Here is a 22,211-nt window from a genome sequence, read left to right as displayed (position 1 = left end):
TGAAGATGTTGGGGGTTACAGGACCTGACATCCTGACTGCAAAATCCCAGACCCCAGATACTCATCAGTTGACCACTACCGGGCTGGCAGCACTGAAATTGCTTGGGGTGTTTGCTGAAAACACAGATTTCTGGGCCCACCCCGAAGACTCTGATTCCAGGGGATTGAGTTGGGGCCCCGGAACTGGTGTTCTATGCCAGCGCCCCAGTCTATGTGGTGCACACCAAGGTTTGGTGCTGCCCCTGTGCCCCAGGGGCCAAGTACAGCATCTCCCCAGGGAAGGTGGCCCCTGCTGTGTCCAGCACTCCTGCATGCCATGTGACCAGCAGCTCAGAGTCCTTCCTCAAGTCGCCCCGGCCAGCAGGGCCTGCTGTTGGTTTCTGCCCTTGTGAGATGCCACCTTGCTCCTCGGGTTGAGGAGGCCTTTAGTTCATATGAAACCAAACCTATTTTAGATGGTAAAAGCGTTTAAAATGGTGAGAGGATTGACTACCTTGACTGCCTGGGTTAAGACTGCCTCTTTCCTGTGCAGCTTTAAGCAGCGCTAAGGCCCCTCATGTGCAACAGGCAGGCAGGACCCCCTTCCCCAAGCTCCAGATGAAGCCCTGGGTTGCTGCCTCCTGCCAGGCTGGGGGAAGTCGGGATCCTGCTGCCGTTAGGTCCCGGGTTTGATGCTGTTGGAGCGTGAAGTTGCAGTAACACCAGATCAGCGGGGTTTTACACTCTGTTAGATGCTGCCCTGGCTGGGGAAACCAGCTCCGAAGCAGAGCCTCCCTTTCCAGTTTCTGCCTTATTGCTGTGAGGCATCCTGCCCTGATCCCCAGAACGTGGTTGCAACTCAGCCAAGCAACCCCTCTACTATAAATAGACTTTCTAGCACAGCCGGATCTAAAGAACTTGTAGTTCAGCCTCCTGAGAATGACACAGCATGCTGAGGCCACAGCCTGGGCTTCTGGGGTCTCTGTCACCCACTGAATTATAGGCAGCTTGCGTCAAGTTGACCCTAATATATTGTCCTGCAAGACCTGGGTTCATCTGCATGGCCTTCCCTGTCTGGGGCAGACCTGGGATTTGGGGTAGGGAGTTCACCCACTGGGATTTTTGTAGTCTGCTGCTTTGTGGTCTGCAAAATCAAATGCCTTCCTTGGCCATGGAGCTCTTCTTTCCTTAGGGATGAGTGTAGCCAGGACACGGGGTGGGTTCTGTGCTGAGAGCCGAAAGATGAGTGGGCCCTGGCCAGGGGTTTGGGTTGGGACCTCCAGCTGCCTTAGAGGTTCCTTTACATGGTTCTGAGGGCCACACTCTGGCCCAGCCCTGTAGGGATGCAGAGTGGAGGCCTGGCTGGCCTCGGCTTCCCTCAGCTGTGTGTGCTGCCCACTTGCCCCCCAATGTCTCCTCACCTGGAACAGGAGGGAAAGGCAGGAGCCCCTGGGGTAGGCAGTGTGGGTCTGAACAGCTTTGTGGGCTCCCAGTGGTGAGTCCATAGCAGGCAGCTGCTTGGCTGGTTCCCAGGCAGGCTGTCAAGTCCCTTTGGCTCGCAGATCTGTGGGATCTTTATCCACCTCACTGACCACAGTTGGGGTACAGGGAACCTCATTCGCCGGACACCTGGCTGTGGATCCAGCAGTCAGAGACCGAGCAGGAGTCCCTGGCCCCACCCTGCCCATGACCATGGGACTTGACCCCCCTCCTCGGAACACTGGCCCTGTGACTTGGTTGGTGCTGTTTCCTAACATTATAGATATTCCAGATACACGATCTCAGTCTAGGCTTCACTGTTCTGGCTTCCACCATGTTATATGGTGTACAGAGGAGAACAACAATAAGGCTGCTTTTCTAATGAAACAACTTCTGACTCTGGTTTGCGCACATGAATCCATCACACACATAAGCAGTATTTCTACCATACTTGTGAACCAGGGAGGAGGTTATTACAAGGAAAAGTGGGGGGTTTGGGTGAAAACAGTCTCACAATCAGGCGAAGAGTGGGGAAGAGCCGTCCTCCAGGCAGAGGGAGTCCGAGTGAGGAAGGGGCATGGGGGAGTCCCTTCCTTACTCGGAAGTGGGGGGACAGAGCATGGCAGGGCTTGAGGTCTAGGGTGGGATTTGGAATGTTTTGCCAAATGTTGAAACAGGTAGGGTGACATGAGTGCTGTTTTCTGCAGAGCCCTCTGGTCATTGGTGGTGGGGAGCAGAGTCGAGGGAGCTGGGAGCTGAGCAGAGGGAGGCCTGGGGAGAGGAGGGGATGGCAGCTTGGATGAGGTGAAGGAGAGGGTATGGGAAGTGGTGGGGTAGGTATAGAATGGTCAGCGTGGGGATGAATCGGCTGAGTGGGTTTAATGAGAGAAAGACAGAGCAGAGGCAATGCCCCCCACCCCTGAGCCTGTTCCCAGGGGGCCCTGTGCTCTGTGGCCCTGCGATCCCCTGCTAGGTGGGTGTGTTGCCGGCAAAACATGCAGCAGTAATTACAGCCTCCTGCTAACTGTACTATCTGGGATCTGGGCTTCTTCCATTCATTGATTAGCAGAACTAGGGAGCAATCTGTAATTATCTTCTCAGTTCTTTCCTCACTTTGGAAGGTGGGGGTGCAGGACGGGGTCAGGGAGCCATGGCTGTCATGAACGTTGGGGGTTCCCTGAGGCTGCCAGCCAGGCTGTGGCAGAGCCAAGCATCCCCTCTGTGGGAGAGGGCCGGCTTCCCTTCACCTGGCGGCAGCTGGGTCCCAAGCCGGAGCCAGGCTGAAGTGGGCCAGGCTGACGCTGCCAGCTCACTTGTCGCTGGGGTGTCCTTACAGCTGGGAGGCAGATCTTCAGGGAAAGGGACAGCAGAGTGTGGCCGATGGAGATGATGGGGAAATTCCAGACTTCCCCACTTCACTCTGTGCGGTGCAGTGAATCTTGTCTGATCTGGTTTGTGGCTTTGGATGTATTGTCATCATGGGTTTGTTGCTATTGGGGCTGGGCTGAAGCTTGCTTTGTACGAGGGTAATGTGATTTTGTACAACAAACACATACTACAAATCAGAGGAAGAGCACGAGAGGGCACCGGGGGAGCGCTCTGGATGAGGGGCACAGCTTCACTCCTACAGGAACAGCTGGGGCAAATCTGGAAGCCTCTCTGAAACAGGGGCCTCTGCTCTCTTCTGCTCACATCCAATTCTCAAATACCCCATCTATGACGATCTTTCAGGCACACGAGAAACTTTTAAATTAGAATATTCTGCATACAATGAATGTGTTTAACTACACAGATCCTGATCCAGTTGGCAAAGCCAGACTGGTGGAGCTCTAATCAGGATGGCCTCAGCCATCATTTTGTGCCATTGTATGCTCCTAAACTGATAACATTTCTGCGTTAGAGCAGATCTGTGGTTGCAAATGTGGCGACAGGACCAAGCTCGTGGGGCTGGCACTGCAGAGGGGAGAGATGGCAGGTCCTGCCTGCTGCGCTGGTGGGGGCTAGGGGCTCAGGGCTCTTCATGTGGAATCACGGATTGGGAAGGCCCTGACATTCGGAGCAAAGTGGCAGGTGGCCACGGACTTGGTCCCTAGTCCCTGTGTGCTTGTTCCAGCATCCTCAGGCAGACTCTCAAGAAGTGAAGCTGAAATGAGTCAGGCTCTGTCATCGCAAAAGGTGAGCCGAGCCGGGCAAGGCAGAGTCTCCTCCTAGAAGAAGCAGCAAACAGGTGACCCTGCCACCAGCCTCTCAGCTGTGGGGCGTCGGGGAGCACCTGGCGGACCTGCTGTCAGGAATGGCAAGCTGGGCCGGCCTTGGTGCTGGCTGGCAGAGCGGGTGACTTGGTGGAGCTGAGTGGACATCTAGTGGCTGTCTGGGGAACCTCACGCTTTTGCCTCTTCACCTTCTCCTGGGGTGACTGTCTGCGGGAGCCAGGCAGGGGTGGCGCTCAGGCTGGGCCTGTGCCTGCCTGCCTACTTCCTCCTTCGTGTGGTCACTTGTTAATGCAGCGGTCATTTGCACCCCTGATGAATGCCAGGCCCTGTCCTGGGACTTCGAATACTGCAAGGAGAGACAAAGTTCCTGTCCTTAAGCTTAGGTTTCCAGTGAGAGGAGGGGGGCAGTTAAAATGGCAAAGCTCACCTTTGAAACAGGTAGGGTGACATGAGTGCTGTTTTCTGCAGAGCCCTCTGGTCATTGGTGGTGGGGAGCAGAGTCGAGGGAGCTGGGAGCTGAGCAGAGGGAGGCCTGGGGAGAGGAGGGGATGGCAGCTTAGATGGGGTGAAGGAGAGGGTATGGGAAGTGGTGGGGTAGGTATAGAATGGTCAGCGTGGGGATGAATCGGCTGAGTGGGTTTAATGAGAGAAAGACAGAGCAGAGGCAATGCCCCCCACCCCCGAGCCTGTTCCCACGGGGCCCTGTGCTCTGTGGCCCTGCGATCCCCTGCTAGGTGGGTGTGTTGCCGGCTGGAGGCAGGAGGGAGTGGTGGGGGGAGGGGAGGAAGTTTAGGGGCTGAGGGCTGAGAAGGAGGCCCTGGGTGATGGTGACAAGCTCAGTGGCCCTGTGGGGAGGGCAGGGTGGCTGTCGCAGGGTTGTGTGGCTGGATGTGAGGGGTCTGTGGGATTTGAGCCCGTGACGGGGGCTTTCCTGCGGGAGAGTCTGGCTGCTGCTCACTGACAGAGGGTCCCTCTGGCTGTGGCGGGGTACAGGGACGGCCACAGGTGGCCGGGACAGAGCAGGGATCAGCGGGGAGAGTGAGAATGAGTTGGGAGGGTAACATCTGGCAAAGGGCTTGAGGGGCAGGTTGGTGGTGTAAGGGAAGACAGGCTCCTAGAATCTTGGCCTCTGCAGCTGGTGGCCCCATCTACGGAGCATGCAGCGGAGGGCGAGGCGGCGCTCAGGGCTTTGTCATGGCTGTGGTCAGTCTGAGATGCTTCCATGAGGAGTCTGTGCCTGAGGTCAAAGGTTAGGACAAAAGCTGGGAATTGAGGGGAGCAGGGCTTATGGATTGGCAGAGGGCCAGCTCAGAGGACAGAGCCTGGGACACTCAGGTGGGGATGCAGGGGAGGACCCAGCAAAGGGGACAGGAGGATCCTCAGGGGGGTGTGAGGCTAGGGATGTGACCCCCACCGAAAAGGGGCCTGTCACCACTGCAGGTAGCAGAATGAGGATGACTTTGACTTTGGGAAGGGCTGGGGGAGGAGGGAACCCAGGCAGAAGGGAGGTGTGTGTGTGGAGGCAGCAGGCAGACTCTTCTGTGGGTTTTGTGAAGGCCAGTAGGAAATGGGGGAGGCGTGGGGTCCAAGAAGAGTTCACTGGGGATGGGAAGGTGGGTTAATCCCAGTAGGAACGATCCAGTCCTATCTGGGAAGGAGAGAGGGAGGAGCATCGTAAGAACCAGCCCTTGTTCCTGGGAAGGAGGGAGGGAGGAACATCGTAAGAACCAGCCCTTGTTCTTGTTACAGGAACAGTTACAGGTGGGTGGTGGATGTGGTGTGGGGAATATGAGGTAGCCTCGACCAAACCTAGGTGTCTTGAGCACAGGGGAGAGAAGGGCGTGCCGCCAAGTGCGTCGCAGGGCACAGGCCAGTCCCTGGGGTGCCCTTGCAGGTCCGCAGTTCATCTTCCATTCCTGCGAGCGGCCACTGCATCCCTGCCTTGGATCCTGAGTAGATTTGCTCAGGTCACCCCTGCCTGGCAATCTTCATCTGCCCCAGGGGAAGCCGGGCCTGGTGTGGGAGGTTACGGTCCTGCACAAACCTACCGGCAAGTCCTCCTTGGGCAGCGTGGACCTGGAGCTTCTCTTGGGGCCACAAGTGTGTTGGAGCAGGGGAGGAACTGGTGTCCTTCGCGGGGAGACCCTAGAAGCTACCTTAAGCCATTCCCTTCCCGTGTGGCCTTTGACAGCTCTGGTAAAGTAGAAGTATCACATGTAAGCTGGGAGCCCCAGTGGGCTGCTGTGTGAAAGGAGATGGCAGTCGCTATCTAGTAGCTTCAGTTCTGTTTTTATGGCCATTTCTCCAACCATGTAGCCAATACTTTGCAAAAAAACTTAGCATAATAGACTTTACATTTCTCTTCTGGAGGGAAAGGAAAAATCCTCAGGTTACTTAGAGGAGACTCAGGAGGGAAAGGATGCAGGTTGGGGTAGAATCCCAGCCCTTCTCAATCTGGATAACCTCCATCAATGTATTTAACCTCATTCTTAGTTTTCTCATCGGAAAACAGGGATGATGATGATAATGTGACGCCACAGGATTGAGAAGGTTTATAGGTAACTGCACATCCTGAACACCCAACTCGGAATCTGGCCCAGCAGACACTCAGATATGAGTCCCCAAGTATTTGAATGTCTACTGTGAGCCTGGAACTGTCCTGGGGACTGTGGACTCAACAGAAAACCACACCCCTGCCTCTAGGAGGTTTGCGTTCTAGCAGGCACGGGCGAGACCAGCTATAAACCACATATGGCGTCAGTTCCCAGAAGAGAAATAAAGCAGGTACAGGATGATGGTGGGGGTGATGGCTCTATTCTGGGAGGTATCTGGTGACATTTGAGCAGAGACTTGATGGGCCCAGGTGGTGGCTATCACTCGTGAGAGTTTTGGGCACCGTTCCTTCCAGCACATGCTCCAGTTATGTGAGGCAGGACTGGCATTTGGGTGATTTTCTTGGATTGCTTGGCACTGCCATCTAGCCTCTCTCCACTTCCTTTGCAGGGTTTAACTCCCTCGTGGGCGGCGTGATGGGCTTCTCCATTCTTCTGAGCGCGGAAGTGTTCAAGCATGACTCGGCGGTCTGGTACCTGGACGGCAGCATAGGCATTCTGATCGGCCTCACCATATTTGCCTATGGGGTCAAGTAGGTTCTTGTGCTTTCCTGTTTGCTTTCCTGGCAGCTAGGAGTGTCCCTTTTCCACCGTCTTCCCCAGTCAGGAAATGACAGGCTTCTGAAGGTCACATTTTGTACCTGTGCCCCTCCTGAGCCTGACCAGTGTCAGGTGACTGGAAAAGCACCCAGCAGGGGTCAGATACCCTTGGGGCTGGCACAGAAGTGAGGCAGGGACAAGAGAAATCAGGCCTTTAAGCCACAAAGGCACTCCTTGACTTCCGTCTGATGCCTTTAGGACCCTTCGTGTCCTGACATCTATGCTCCTTCCTCTCTGACAGTCTTCATGATGCCCCAGGGAAGCACCTTTGTGTGGTTTCCTCACAAGTGGAGCCCCTCCTGCCACAAATGGGGGATGCAACAGTGTGCTGGCCAGAGGCCACATCCCTCACCTTAGAGAACTTCTTGGAAAAGGGGACTAGTCAGTGCAGAAAGGCCGTGCTGGCATCACTGACAGACTTCAGCACCCAGGCTGGAGCTGGCCTTTCAGAGAACCATTTCTAAAGGGTGCTGTGCTTTTAAATGTTAAAATGCTTCCATTGCTCAAGGAAAGGTAGGATGGCTATCATCAAAAAGAGGGACAACTGCCAGCGTCAGTGAGGACGTGGCGCAAGTGGAACCCTCATCCATGGCTGTGGGAATGGACGATGGTGCTGCCATGGACGCGGAGTTACCATTTGCCCCAGCACTTCCAATCCTTGGTATACACTGCAGGAGGATGGAAACAAACCTCCACACCAAAAGTTGTCCATGAAATTCGCAGCAGAGTTATTCACAATAGGCAAAACGCAGAAGCAACACAATTGTCCATTAACAGATGAATGGATAAATGTGGTAGATCTGTGCAGTGGATGCTTATTCAGCCCCCAAAAAGGAATGAAGTGCTAATACTCGCTCCAACATAGATGGACCTCAAATATTATGAAGGAAGTCACAAAAGGCTACTTGTTATGATTTTGTTTATATAAAATATCAATAGGCAAATCCATGGAGGCCAGAAGGAGGGTACTTCTCATCAGGCGTGGGGAGGATGGGGAGTGAATGGTACAGTGGACATGGGGTTTCTGAGATAACACAAATGGATGAATATACTAAAATCCACCGAGTCACATAGGGTGAATTTTATGGTATGTGAATTATCTCAGGAAAAAAAAAATGAAAATATGCTTCCCCAAGCTCTCCAGCCCCATGCCGTGGAGGTGACCTTGTCTGTCTTCGTCTTTGCAGACTCCTCATCGACATGGTGCCGAGGGTGAGGCAGACACGTCACTACGAGATGTTTGAGTGAAGGGGGCCAGCGTCCACATGAGACCATCGAGATATGAGGAGTTTCCACATAGGCAAAGGGTGCCAATATTTAACTGAACATCTGGTTTCTTTTTGGAAGTTTTCTTTCACATGGTTTGTCATTAAAAGACAAGGTCTGCCCAGCCAGGTGGATCTACCTTGCCCCCATCACCTGCCGCCCCCATCAAACATGTTAGGATAATGCCCATAGGAATGGACCTGCTTCCCCATCTCCAGCTGGGACTGGCGTTTTCTAGTCTCTGGAGTATGATGGTTCTCATGGGTAGGATGAGATCTTTGGCAGAAAGGTCTTCGGTGGTGCTCTGAGCCTGCGCTGCATAGGACTGAGCAGACCCACCTCCTCCAGCTTGGGTGGCCCTGCCACTCCTGGTTCCAGGTCTGTCCTCTCCTGGCAGGTCTTAAGGGAGGATTGTAGCCCTCACCCTTTACATACCCAGAATCATCAGTGTGTCACTTCCTAATTTCTATCAATCAGTGTATCTCATTAGTTTCATACTGTTTTACTAATCCTAAATCTAAACAGATTTGCTCAAAAGGAGACCATTCTATTTTTTAAAGTACTTAGTGATATACGTATAAGCTTTGCATGGACGAATTAAATAAGCACATGACCTTTTCTTGTACATTCAGAACCTGAACATCCATGTGAAAACTGGGTCCATTTTTGAGAGATGTGAAACTACAGTTTATTTGTAATAAATAATTATAATCTATCCATATATGCATATATCTATATGCTGTGTTAAGTGGTAATGGTACATTACAGTCTGTGAGAGATGGTTCGCTCCCTCTGTAAGGAACAAGACATTCTCAGCTTGATGTCACGGTAGGTTTAGATTCTGTAGAGTGTTCCCCAACCCACACCGTTCTGTACCTCTCACACCACTGCTTGCCCGGGCAGTAGTGGCTGACCAATAAAGACCTTTACCTGTTTTGTATGGCATGGGAAGGCAATCTTTGGGAGTCGTCACCGTGCGGCACCAACACATGGGGATACCCGTCACGGGCAGGTTTTCCGCTGTGGCTGAAGGATGACGTGGAAGGGGAAGCTTGTGCCTAGGGGTGCTGAACATGGAGACCCTGAAGGACTGTAGCGCAGGCCGCCCTCTCTGACCACTCAGGTAGGGGCCACACACTCACCTGGCACCTGGAGCTGAGGGACAGCTGCTCCACGGCCTTGCTGCAGCTTTGGGGCCCTGTCTCCCCTCCATGCTGGTGAAGGGAGTGTGTTCTGTGAGGTCATGGAACCTTCGTCCAGTTCCTTGCTTTCAGGTTGCTTCCCTAGCAGTACTGAGGAATACATCCAGGAATGTTATATATGTAACATGAACTAAAGATTGGGAAGTGTAGGATCTTGTAGGTTTCTCTTCTGCTGGTTTTCTCATTGTGTCTAAAATACATCATGGAAGCTCAGGGAGGGGAAGCGACACTGGTAGCATTGCCCAAACACAGGCACTTGGCTTTCCCTTGGGTTCTAACATGCTATGTGAACTGTGTGGGGTGTCCGTTTTGGGCAGTAGCCAGGAGGCCCACCAGCTTCAGAGAGGCCATGCAGATGAGGGCCAGTGTCACCTGCAGACAAACTGTTGGGTGGGGCATGGACTAACCTTCCCTGTCTCCAGGGCATTTGCCTAACCAACTGCTCATGGCTCACTGCTTTCTGGCTCAAAAGCTGCTCTTGAAAGGGAGAAATCTGTTCTAAGTCCAATGGTCGCTGGTGCTCAGCCCCTTATAGGGCTATTATTTTTATTAGCTCATTCTTAAAGATTTTTCTCAAAATCTAGCAGTTCACTTTCTAGGGGAAGGCAGCACAAGGAGAGTGCTCTAACATGAGTAGTGGTGGATGTGATATAAGGGAAGGAATACACAGTAGTAAAACCTTCCCCTCTCCACTCCTTAAATACACCGTCCTGTCTTCCTACCAGCAGTTTCAACAGTGTGCTGCATGCAAACCGTGAAATGCAGCTGGGGGAAGTTGTGTACTGGGGACGCGCCTAGACAGCAGCTCAGCTTTGTTCTGGAGGTGACCCTGCATGCACCTGCCCCCCAAAAATCACTTCCACCTGTCACACAAGAAAAGTTTATTGAAAAATAAAGTTCTCCCTAGTTTTCTCTACAACAGTGGAAAACAAAGCAGTGCTCTCTACGCCAGGACAGTACATTTGGACAGCGACAACTTGTTTGCAGAATCCTGCATTACTTAACCCCAGAAGTGAACCACAGAAAATGGCTGTAACCAGGATCTGTTTGAAGACACAGATGCAAACGGCCATTAGCTTAAAGACATCAAGGTTGTGACAGCAACTACAGTGGAAGGGACGTCACCATCTCCTTTGGCATCAACTATTATGCTATTAATACTTGGGTAGGACAATGAGCAAAATGCTTCCCAAGTTCGCTCCCTCTCAGCTTTGGCAGACGTGAAGCTGCTCTGAGGTTCCTGACATGCTGTCCCGAGAGGTGTTTAGACCTCCAGCACCACAGATCCTTTGAGCACCACCCTGTCCCTGCCATCCTCCATCAACAGTGGCCCTGCCCACCACATAAGCACAGGGTTCTCCAGCCGTGGGGTCAAGGTGGCACTGAGGGAGTGTCTTAAGGCTCCACAAAATCTGGGCTAGAGAGAGATGCTTTGCAGATGGGAAATTCCAATCACTGCATCCACAGGACGAGACTGCTGATTTGGCGGAACAGAATCCAAAGGAATTTGAAAAAGACACCAAACTCCAGCAAATTCCACACCTGCAATCTATCCAGAGTTGTGCCAAGACAGGACAGGAGATAAGGAGATAAAACTTGGAATCCACCGGGGAAGTAAGAGGCTAAATCCTCTCCCCCAAAACAAAAAGCAAACCGATATTTAGGTGATTTGGGGAAACATTCAATCATGAGCAGCCTCTAGGAGCTGTTCTGAGAGGCCAAAATCCCTGCCCCATTGCCTCCAGCTGGCAGGGTGGGGTTGGTTTTCTCCAGCAGGAGGCCAGGGAATAACCTTTAATTTGATGGAAACATGCAGAGCTAACCAGTCTGGGAGTCTGATCCCTGAGGACAGGAGGGGCCACCCCAGCCTGTAGGGGGCGGCAAAGGGACCTGCCTGGGGAATGTGTAAGTTCAATTGGTCATTCCTTCCCCCTTAACGCAGAAAAGCTATTACTGCATTCAAAGGAATACTGTTCACTTTGACTCAAGGGGTGCAGTCTGCCAGAGAACCCATTTTAATTTCTAGCTCAAAAATGTTCCTTGAGGAAAACCCTTGGAATGTTCTGAAAGACATCAGTGAGGTAAGGTCCAGTATGTGGCTAGCCAAAGGTCACCTTTACCCTTTCCAGTTGGAGTTCATAAATTCTTGCAGGCTTGTTTCCTCGGGGGCTGAAGTCTGGCATATTTTCAAATCAGTACATTCAAGAATACAGTAAGATCCCAACCAGCAGGGTAGGCCGAGAACTGGGCTACTCTAAACCAGTAATTCCTACAACATTCAATCAACTTGGAATCATGTTTTCATGTAGGTATTATTTTTGAATCAACAGGAAGGGAATGAGCTCAGCTCTATTTCGCAAGTTTTACAAAACACTAATAACAATATTTAACATTTACTAGGGCTTACTATGTGCCAAGCACTGTGCTAAACATTGAATCCTCACAAAACCCTAAGTGCTAAGAAAGCTAGGGTAATTTTTTTCTGCATTCAAGACTCTACAGCTAATTTGGTCTTTTGCTATAAAAACTTGGTCTCCCACTTTTTGAAGCCAAAAAGAATCACAGGAACTCACCCTCAGCTTCATGAAACTCCCAGCTTCATGAAACTCCCAGCTTCCTAAATGAGCATGAATCTATTTATGTCCATCCGTCTACTCACATGAAGATGCTCTGCAGCCCCACAGGGACGGATGGGATTAGAATAAAGCCAATATGGAAATTAAAATACTTTTAAATAAATAAAATAATCCAGGCTTGGGACAGTAACACATACAACAGAGCCTGTCGTTAACAAAATAGACTTTTTTTTTTTTAATCAAGACTTTTTGGCCAGAGGTGAGGGTGGCAATGTCTAATTATATACACAAGCTAGGTAAACCACCTCGGAGAAACGGGGTGACCACCGTGGTCTGCCCTAAAAGGCACGCACCTACCTATAGACATACAGTTTCAGTCCAACACATCATACTGACGTCAACCCTGCCAGTGAGCTGAACTGGGCTCCACTCCCAAAGGGGAAGCTCATTATTCACTTTCATTAAATATTGCATTCACTAAAGAAACAAAAAAGGGGTGCATGTTCTTTCCCTTTCACGATGTTAAAGTATTTCTTCTCCAAGCAGGGCCCTGAACTCCTTGGATGCACCCGCTCACATGATTCTGCCTCAGCCACACCTCAGCAAGTGTGTGGGTGGCAGGGAACACAGGCCGGTTGACACACTGGCAACCAGCAGTCCTAAGGTAGACCCAAAGGTATGGCAGAATCCAGCCCTTTCTTGAGGTTCTCAAGGCTTCACACCCTCCTCTGTGGGTGGAACTGCACATGCATACACACTACGGCCTGGCGGGAGGGTTATAGGGAGCTTCTGGTGTCCAGCCTGAACAGCTACAGTGGCTCAAGAACATGTCCTGTCTCTTAGCTGGAGGAGTCTGCTATTGCCCTTTAACAGCATCTGGATTCCAAAAACCCCAAAGAAAAGCGAAAAGGCACATCAAGGAAACAAATATCACCAAAGAAACTGACTATCTCCAAACGCGTAGCAAACACACAAAAAAGCAAACTGTAATGAGCAGTGACACAAACCCAGTCCAAGCAAAAATGAAAAGCATCTCCATTTATACATGTGCAAATCAAACTGCATACACAAAATAAATGAGGTGTTTACCAGCATTCAAAGAAGTCTTTTTACTCCTCAAAGTATTTACCTTTCAATGGAAAGCTTTCTCTTTTAGTAAATTAGATAAATGTTTTCCCTCAAGTTTTTTAAGAGCTTAGGATCACAATGGGGAAAATAATCCAAAAAAACAGGCAAGATATTATAGCGAGGAGAAACATTAATCATAACTTAGGATTTCTCTCCCCATGGAACTGTTATCAGCTACAAATCGGTTTAGGATTCTATCAAGATCAGCAATGGCAAAACCTCCGCAGGCTTCCAGCCCACACAGGGGCACCTTCCTCTCCTCTTCCATGCAGGGCAGTTGGAAGCCCCCTCCCCAGTTTCCTCTCCAGGATCACTGACTAGACCTGGGCCAAGTCTGAGGAGGCCTGGGAACCAGTACAGATTCAGGGGTTACTGACTCTTCAGATAATGCCCTAAACAACTGGAGTGTGGGCCTGTTTGCTCCAACAGCAGCTGCCCTGTCAGTGGAACTCCGGCACACTTCCACCCAATACTGGACTCGGGGGGGACGAAAGAGGGATTTTTAAATGGCAGAAAAGTGCTCTTCTGGGCTGTCTGGCCTGGGGAGGGCGGGTCGTGACTTGGAAAAGGGGAAGGTAGGGAGGCCTTGAACTTAGGGACAGCCAGCAAATGATCCTTGCAGCTTTTGGAACACAAGGCAGGGCTAAGGTTACTTTTCAGCTTCCTTGCTCAAGTAGCAGTGGCTAAGTGGGTTAAACTTTGCTCGGCCTGCAGGCTCCCCCTGCTGGTCAGATACTTGCATTGACATCCTCAGTGTTCAATGCTCCTGGAAGAGCCCAGGAGAGGGCGGCACTGGCCCAGGGACTGCAGGTCAGGGAACTCTAGCAAATTCCCACACCCTAGGGTACAGCCAAGAGGCCCATTCACAAGGAAAAAGCTCTTCCTTACAGCAAGGATGCCAGTCATCTGCCCTCCTACCGCAGGAAACTGCCCTTGCTTTAAGCTTAAAGAAATGCACAGGCTCGTACACACACACACACACACACACACACTCACACACACACACACACACACACACTCCCTCACTCACAGGCTCGTACACACACACACACACACACACACACACACACACACACTCACTCCCTCACTCACAGGCTCGTACACACACACACACACACACACACACACTCCCTCACTCACAGGCTCGTACACACACACACACACACACACACACACACACACACACACTCCCTCACTCACCAAGGTTTCCTTTGGACTTCTGCCCTTCTTCCTAGGCCCAAGCAGAGGCTATTCTCAGCCAGGTCTGGAGGCGCCCCTGTGATGATGCTCAGGGCAGAGGCCTCCCCATGGTATTCTCCCTGGCAGATGTGCTCAGGGGCCACCTAAGGAGTGGAGGAGGCCCCAGGTGCCCCCCATCCTCCTCTTAGACTGGAGGTACAATTGAGACCCACTGAGCAGGGATCTCAGTGGGCCTAAGAAAAAAGGCTGGCTGCACATTTGTGTAGCAACTGAGAAAGAAGCAGAATGTAACTTCCCAGACTTAAAGGCCCCACACTAACTCTAGTCCCCCTGAAGCAGAATTCTTCCTTTCCCTCACATTCTGAAAGCTACCAGCCATTAAACCTTGCCCATCAGTTCTGCCCAGCGGAGGCTCCACTGGGCCACCCTCTGTTAGCAGGAAGGGTGCTTGGAAGCCCCGGCGCAGAGCACATCATTGAACGACTGAGGCACCCAGCAGGGGCCAAGTGGATGACGCCAACCACTCACATTAGGCAGAAGGGGGCTCACTCGCATCAGCATGGAGATGTCAGGGGCTTTCCAGAAACTTACAAACTTGTACAGAGCATGGCAGCAACGATTCAGTGGGGTGGGAACTTGTACAAAGACAGAGAATGGGGGGTCCAGGGTTTGGAAGGTGGGGTCCAGTGTGTCTGACCAGGCCAACCTGATGACTGATTACTCAGCGAGTCAGAGTGATCCTGCCTGAAGGAAAAGCCAGCACCAGATTCCCACCTTTGCGAGCTACACCCTCAGGTGAGCAGCCAGGACAGGGCACTGCATTCATCCTGAGCTGCCCCCACTACCCCAGCAGACATCAAGAGCCCCCTTCCCTGGACTTTGGTGCCATCAGAGGTGACACAACACAAGCCCACCTGTCAGGAGCCCAGCTCCGGTCGTGCCACAAGTTCTTAAGGACCGACTTCACTCCTGTCCAAATCTTGGCTCAAAGACAATCCTCTCCAAGTCCATGAGCAGCGCGAGTCTTTCATCTCTACTTTCCTCCTCATAGCGGGGCTGGAGGGAGAGTGAGTTTACCAGAAACTCCAAAATCTCTCAATCCTGTATTTCTTTCCCAAAGGGATTCTAAAAGAAATTATGGCCAAGGTATGTGTCTGGGCATGGGGACATGGAGGAAAGGGGCCTCATCTCCTTTTTCATCCCTAGCTGGGCTCTCTGGACAACACAGGCACGTCCCCCTGACTGAGGCAGCCCATGCTCTAGGTGCCATCTATGACAATGCCCCGGGGAATTTGGCTGTGCTTCCAAAGCAAAAGTTTCTTTTGCTCTGCTGCCATCCGTTTTGAGCTGCCAGGTCCCCGTGGCTGTCCCTGAGCAGGCCACCAGCCCCACGGCACACGGTCTCTCTCCTGCACCCTGCCCAAAGCAGACAGAACAACAGTATAGTGAAGGTGGATGATTAACAGTGGAAATAAAAGCAGCCTGTGATCAATCCCTCCTCTCCCTCCCGCAGTCCCCTCCCTCCCACCCGAATAAATAAGTTAATGGGTTTAGGAATGTTCCCATTCAAAGTTCTTTCCCATCAGCTCAATTCCTCCTGTTTTGTTTTAAAGGACTCTTGAGAGTTTCTTTTGCCCTGGAGCAGCTGCAGTGACAGTCTTCGCACAGTTGCTCCTTGAGAAACAGAAATGATGTTGTGCCAGGAACAAGCCAGGCTTCTGGCCTGACATACGCTCTTGTTTTGTTTTGGTGAAGACTCCACTGGGTTGCTTGGAGTGCAGCAAGGGCAATGCCAAATCAGAACCTTCTACCAAAAAGTTCAGGCTCTTGCCAGAGTCTTCTGTCCCTGGCCCTGCCTGAAGGGGCTGGGGCCACTGTCTTCCCCAGCAGCATGGTGCAGGGCTGAGCAGATAGCTGCTATAGGCAGTCTTTGCAGAGAGCCACCTGGCCCTTGATGAAGTCCCGGCAGGGGCAGACCCTCTGGTGCCTGGGGTGGGCGCCTGCACAGCTGAAGAGCAGGAGGTCACCTTGAAACACACAGTGCTTATTCTTGGGGTCAAAGGAGGGCACCAGGATGTCCTTGGCCAGCTCTGAGCTTTGGCAGGTCACCTTGTACCTGAAGAGGAAGAGAAAGGCACAAGGGTTGGTGATGAAGGGACAGAGCCTGTCCTCGTCACTGGCCCTGTGAGCCCTCATCTTGAGGCATGGGGGGATGTTCAGTTATCTTGTCCTACTTTAGAAATGAAATGGTGCCCACTCTCTGCGTCTGCAATCCTCCACCTCTAGGCATCTAGACTCAGGAAGGCATGTGTGCACCAGGGAGTGTGTGCAGGGGTGTGTGTTTGAGGCTGCCCAGTGAAGCTTTGTCTGCAATGGAGAAAAACTGGAAACAATCCAAATACTCACCAAGCAGGGAATGGCCAAATAAATCATGGCCCTTCTGTGCTTTTAGAGTTCTCTGCAGCCATTGAAAAAGAATGAGGGAGAAGAGAGGAGCAGGAGAGTCATCCTGGGGAAAGGTGAGTCCCAGAATGGGAAGCACAGAGCAATCAGCCCGCAGTGTGCACACGGGAAGTGAAGGCTGCAAGTCGAGATGGCTACATGCTAATGCCTTAGCAATGGGTGCTTCCAAGAAGTGAGAGTGGGGCAAAGCTAAGCATTATTTACATGCTTTTTTTTTTTAAAGTATGTTTAACTTTTTAATTAAAGGCTTTAAAAAATTCCTGTTATATGGCCTTAGCCTCTTGCTGGAAAGCAATCAGACAGAAGGTGCTGTCCCAGGGCATCGCCTCCCTGGGTCTTTGCAGCCACCCTTCAGCCATGGCAATGGTAACCCCAGTTAGAGGCAGGTGAACTGAGGCTTCAGGATGTGCAGAGAAGGCCTGAATCCAGGCCCTCTCCCCAGCCCTGCTCTCTTCCTCCTCTGCCATCTTCTCCCAACAGCTGAGTGGTCTCAGGCTGTGGAGCCTGGTGGCTGCTTCCTTTGGCTGGGACCACTGCGTGGGGGGGCCCAGGATATTCTGATGTTTCCCTTCCCAACAGTTTTGGCCTCTTATCTCATATCTTTCCCTCCCACTTGGGATGACTGCTCCCATCCACCTTGGTTCCCGAAGGAGGCGGCGGCCTCACCTGGTGTCCTGCATGAATGCTAGGTGGGAACCCATGCTGTATCTGATATCAGAGAAGGTGGTGTCGGGGGCCGGGCAGACCTAGGTTTGAGTCCTGGCTTCATCTTTTAGGAGCTGTGTGGCCCTGGACAAATGAGTGAGCCACTCTGTGGCTCAGATTCCCTTCCACAGAATGGGGATAAATAATCCTTTACTGCAGGAATTAAGTTAGTGCTTCTAGAGCATGTGACGGAGTCAAGCTCTAAGTAAGTGGATAAATGGCAACCATCATTGTTGTCAGGATTGTGGTCATTGTCGTCATCACCCTGCCTTGGCAGATGCCGGATGGGCTATACCACCTCCCACCTTGCCTGTCCAGTGGTATGAATTTACACACCAACCATTTCTATTTCACTTGGTTCATGGAAGTCTCATTTTTCTGCTGACACGGAGGGGATGAGGAGGGGGAGCCTGAGGTTTCTCATTGCCTCTGGGAAGCTTCCAAATGGGCTTGTATGTGTATGTATGCATATGTGTATGTACATGAGCATGTGTGTAGAGCATGTTTATGTACTTGCATTTGTGTGCGTGCATGAGTATGCATATGTGTATGTGTATGTGTATATAAAGCATCATTTTCTCTCCTACTCCTGCCCTGTCTTTCTCTAGCTAACCAACTGCCTGGGGCCTTCCTCCCCTTGTCAACATTAATCCTGCGATTCCCCGCACATCTGCTGGGGCTTCTGGTGAGATCTCCCAGGCTGTCAGCCTGGCTCCTGCTCAGTTGCAGCTGAAGCCCCAACTGCTTCTGGAACTCAGCATGTCACCGGTGCTCGGGCCTCCCTCCCCCAGAGCCTGCAGTGCCTCCTGCACATGTGAACTGCACCAGGAGCCCAGGCCTGCTCAGGAGAGCGGGACTCTCTTCTCTTGCTTCCATAGTCACCAGGAGAGCGCTGCAACTACCCTAAATACCCCACCACCCCTGCTCTTGATGCCAGCTGGGAGATGGTGATGCTCAGGGAGTTAAGGTCATGAATCATGAAGGCAGAGGGCAGGAAGTCGATTTTTATGGATTTCCTAAAAGGAAAAATGAGTCAGAGACTTGCAGCTACCAGCTCCTTCATGGAATACCTCAACGGGACAACAAAGAGAAAAATATCTGGAACTCAATTCTGAATGACAAGTTTACATATGGAACATGGCCTTGGGATACAGGTTTATACTTATGACCTTTTTTTTAGGTGAATTACAGCAGCTGCTGTGGCTTTACTTAAACCATCTTCCAGCACACTGCTAACCAGAGCACAGAAATCTCTACAGCGACTCTCAGACCCCATGGCGAGGAATATAATTGTCAGGAGCCATGAAAAACCCTCCTGCCCGCTCCCTGGGTCACCTGGACTCAGGCTGTAGGCCACCATCTTCCAGGGTAGAAGCACACATGAGCGTGTGTCTATGAGCAGGATTCAGCTAAGGCTGCAGCAGCAGAAGCCTGCCTGGGGTGATGCACAGAGACCACTGCAGAGTGCTCAAGCAGCAGACGCTTCACCAGGCCACAGGTGAGACCCGACACCAGGCAGCTCCTTGAGGGTTCAACTGATGGATTCGGCTGTGGAATGCAGGGCTCTAACCAAGTCCCTGGCCCCAGTGTCTTCTAAGCCCCCAGGGAGCTCTCCCTTTTACTGGCATGCATGTGTCCATCCCACAGCCCTGAGCAGTCAGGAAGGTGACTCTATTATCCTTGGGAGCAAAGGTCATCAGTGAGGCAAAGCAGCTTTCCCCAATCGCTAGAGCACATGGAGACCAGAAAGCCTCTGCAGCCAGGATCCTCAATCCCTAGGGGGTCCCTGCCTTTCCAGGGAGTGCATGGTGCTATGTCTGCCTCTCTGTCCCTGCAGTGTCTGTCTCACAAACACCCACATCCTCCTGCTCAGAGACCCCACCGCAGTGTGCCATCTTCCTTTCCTTTCTTTCTAGTTTCTTACAGGATGGGAGTTAAAGTATCTGGGCCCATCAGGTCTGAGTTTACAATTTATAGCTCTTGAAGAATAAAAATAGGCAAAGCCCCCTCTAATGGGGCTGGCCACACTGTGACTGAAGTCACAGGCACTGGGCTGAGAAGTCACCAGTCCCTTCCTGACACAGACCTATAATGCACAGGACAGGATGTGCTGGACAGGAGGCGAGTGCTGCTGTCTCACCTAGTGCTCCCGCCCCTCCCTCCTGCCCCTTCCCTCAAGTGCCTTCCCTCCCTTAGCCCCCTCTCTTGAGGGCTCTGTTCATTCCAGCTCTGCCTTGCCAGGTCCCACCTGGCAAAGACTCCACTGGGCTGCTCTGAGTGCAGCAGGAGTATTACCAAATCAGAACCTTCTACCAAAAAGTTCAGGGTCTTGCCAGAGTCCCTGGATGACTTCTGCCCTTGGTCCTGCCTGATGGGGCTGGGGCCACTGTCTTCCCCAGCAACATGGTACGGGGCTGAGCAGGTGGCCTACTAAGAGTCACCTTCCCTCTCTCAGATACCAAAGCACTCAGTCTAGACTGTACTGCTACTAGAATTCTTCACACAGAGCAACCCCAGTTGCCAATAATTTAACATTTTAGAAGAAACAACTTTAAGAGGTAGCAAAATTAGAAACTGGGCAGGAACACATGCTCCTGTGTATGGAACTGAGGTCCTCTCCACTGGGCCCCACTGGAATGAACCCTGGCACTTCCTGGAGCCTCCATCTTCCAGTCTCCACCCCAGTCTGGGAGGAGACTTGTCCAGAGGATGTGGGTCGCACCTGAATCACGTGTGCTCTGCGGTGGCCTCTTCAGTGCTTAACTGCGCCCTTGCACCCTGCATACACAAGAACTCGAGGCTGGTTTCCTGAATGGCCCTGATTCAAGACAACACAGGACACTCCAAAGGGTTCCCCTGATGTGATATACTAAAGTCATACTATAGAGTGAGGACGGGTGGTTCTTAAACTCTATGGATACCCAAAGACTGAAAAAGGAACTTAAACTTAGCTCAAAGCAGGCTCCAAGTTGGAGATGCAAAGGCAGCACTGGCTTGCAGGAACTGCTAATTGCTAATTGGCTATGAATATGGATGGGCCAGGATCACCTCCACACTGAGGAGGCACTCAACAGACTGCCAGATAGCTGGGGTTTTACAACATTATCAGTATTTACAAATGCATGAACAAGTTATTCAGCAGGGTTCTTATGTTCAGAGAATTAATTTCAGACAGCTTTATTGCAAAATTAGCATTCATTCCAGCCTCCTGCTAAGAAAGCCCACATCTCTATAGTGGGGTAGGGGGTGGGGGTGGGGTCAAGCGATCCCATGGCACAGGGCCTGGCCTTAGGACAGCCCCACGCCAAGTCCTTTTGCTCTCGTGAACTCTGCATGGATACGGAGGTGGGGAGGGGCCGGGGCTGGGGCTGGCTTATCTGTCTTGGCTCAGTGGCCTTGGGCCTACTCCACTGCCCAAAGCTCTCTGGAAGAAAGGGGTGTTCTACTCTGTCTTTGGCAAGGGCTGTTCATTATCTTACCCATCACCTAGGATATCCCCATTTTACAGATGAGAAAACTGGCAGAACCGAGGGAAGTGGTCATTTGCTCTTTCTCCTTCCTGCCTTCCCTGACCTGGACCCTGGCCTGGAGGTGGCCTGCCTTTGTAGGGCCCCATGCTAGCTCTGAGCCAGACCCTGAGCACAGTCCCTGGGCCAAGAGCGCTGACTCCTGCCTGGCCAGGAAGGAAGCTGTGCTGTTCAGGAGCCCCATTTGGTCCCATTCCCAGGATGCAGCTTTTCGTATCTCTTCTTCCAGAAGTGGGCTTATGCAGACAGTCCCTAGTCTGTAACTAGTGAATTCTGAAATCTGATGCAGACAGACTCAGGGTTCTCAAGAAGCCACCTTACTCCAAGAGCTATATGCAAAAGGAGCACGTGGAAGGCCCCTCACAGGACTCTACAATTCAAGATTTGCGCTGTGGAACTGGAAACTTCTGGTACCATCACAAACTTTCCAGACATCCCAGACCACTGCCCCCTCCTAAAGCTTGCCTGGTGGCAGAGCAGGGTGCCACCCCGAGCCCCCACTTTTGGCCTATGCGTTTGTTTTCATGGTGGAATCAGGGCAGCTTCTGTGCCTGGGTCTTCTCATAAAAAGAACAGGAAAAAAATAGCATCACCAGGGCCGGGCACGGTGGCTCACGCCTGTAATCCTAGCACTTTGGGAGGCCTAGGTGGGCAGATCACCTGAGGCCAGGAGTTTGAGACCAGCCTGGCCAACATGGTAAAACCCTGTCTCTACTAAAAATACAAAAGTTAGCTGGGCGTGGTGGCGTGCAGTTATAGTCCCAGCTATTTGTCCCAGGCTGAGGCGTGAGAATCGCTTGAACCCGGGAGGCGGAGGTTACAGTAAGCCAAGATAGTGCCACTGCACTCCAGCCTAGGCAAAAGAGCGAGACCCTGTCTCAAAAACAAAACAAAACAAAACAAAAAACAAAAAAAAAAACGTAGCTCACACCCTCACACCCCTACTCACGAGAGCTTCCCTGCAGCAGGCAGGACACAAGAGGCCACACATTCTCCCTACAAAGGGTTTTACACCACACTTAAGGATAAGACGACTCACAGGAAACAGGCCAACTCAGACCATGGTGCACAAATAACAACAGTGGCCAACAGCACTAACAGGGCGTGAAGCCAGAACAGGGACAGGTGAGCCCTGAGCCCCAGGTCCACTCCACTTCCTAAACATCCTCTTCAAGACTGGAATGGTACACCTGCCAGATCGAATATATGGAGTTGGGACAGTAGGGTCTTATTATTTGTAGGCTAGTCTCTTGCAGAAAAC

At 51.7% G+C, this 22,211-nt stretch overlaps 2 protein-coding genes across 7 annotated transcripts in view; one reads left to right on the top strand and one right to left on the bottom strand.

Annotated features, from left to right (window-relative positions):
* Window positions 1-8,868, top strand: part of TMEM163 (transmembrane protein 163) — a 262,072-nt gene extending 253,204 nt beyond the window's left edge. For both annotated transcript variants that reach the window (XM_054549298.2, XM_024243413.3), the window contains exons 7-8: window positions 6,675-6,816; window positions 8,071-8,868. In XM_054549298.2, coding sequence (XP_054405273.1) covers window positions 6,675-6,816; window positions 8,071-8,131 — 203 coding nt within the window. In that variant the 3' untranslated portion in view covers window positions 8,132-8,868. The remainder of the gene's footprint in view (window positions 1-6,674; window positions 6,817-8,070) is intronic.
* Window positions 8,869-10,217: 1,349 nt separating this feature from the next.
* MGAT5 (alpha-1,6-mannosylglycoprotein 6-beta-N-acetylglucosaminyltransferase) overlaps window positions 10,218-22,211 on the bottom strand; it is a 338,815-nt gene continuing 326,821 nt past the window's right edge. For all 5 annotated transcript variants that reach the window (XM_024243304.3, XM_063712754.1, XM_063712756.1 and 2 more), the window contains one exon: window positions 10,218-16,371. In XM_024243304.3, coding sequence (XP_024099072.1) covers window positions 16,173-16,371 — 199 coding nt within the window. In that variant the 3' untranslated portion in view covers window positions 10,218-16,172. The remainder of the gene's footprint in view (window positions 16,372-22,211) is intronic.

The sequence above is a fragment of the Pongo abelii genome, chromosome 11, assembly GCF_028885655.2.
Source record: "Pongo abelii isolate AG06213 chromosome 11, NHGRI_mPonAbe1-v2.0_pri, whole genome shotgun sequence".
Lineage (NCBI taxonomy): Eukaryota > Metazoa > Chordata > Mammalia > Primates > Hominidae > Pongo > Pongo abelii.
This window is presented reverse-complemented; position numbering and strand designations above follow the sequence as displayed.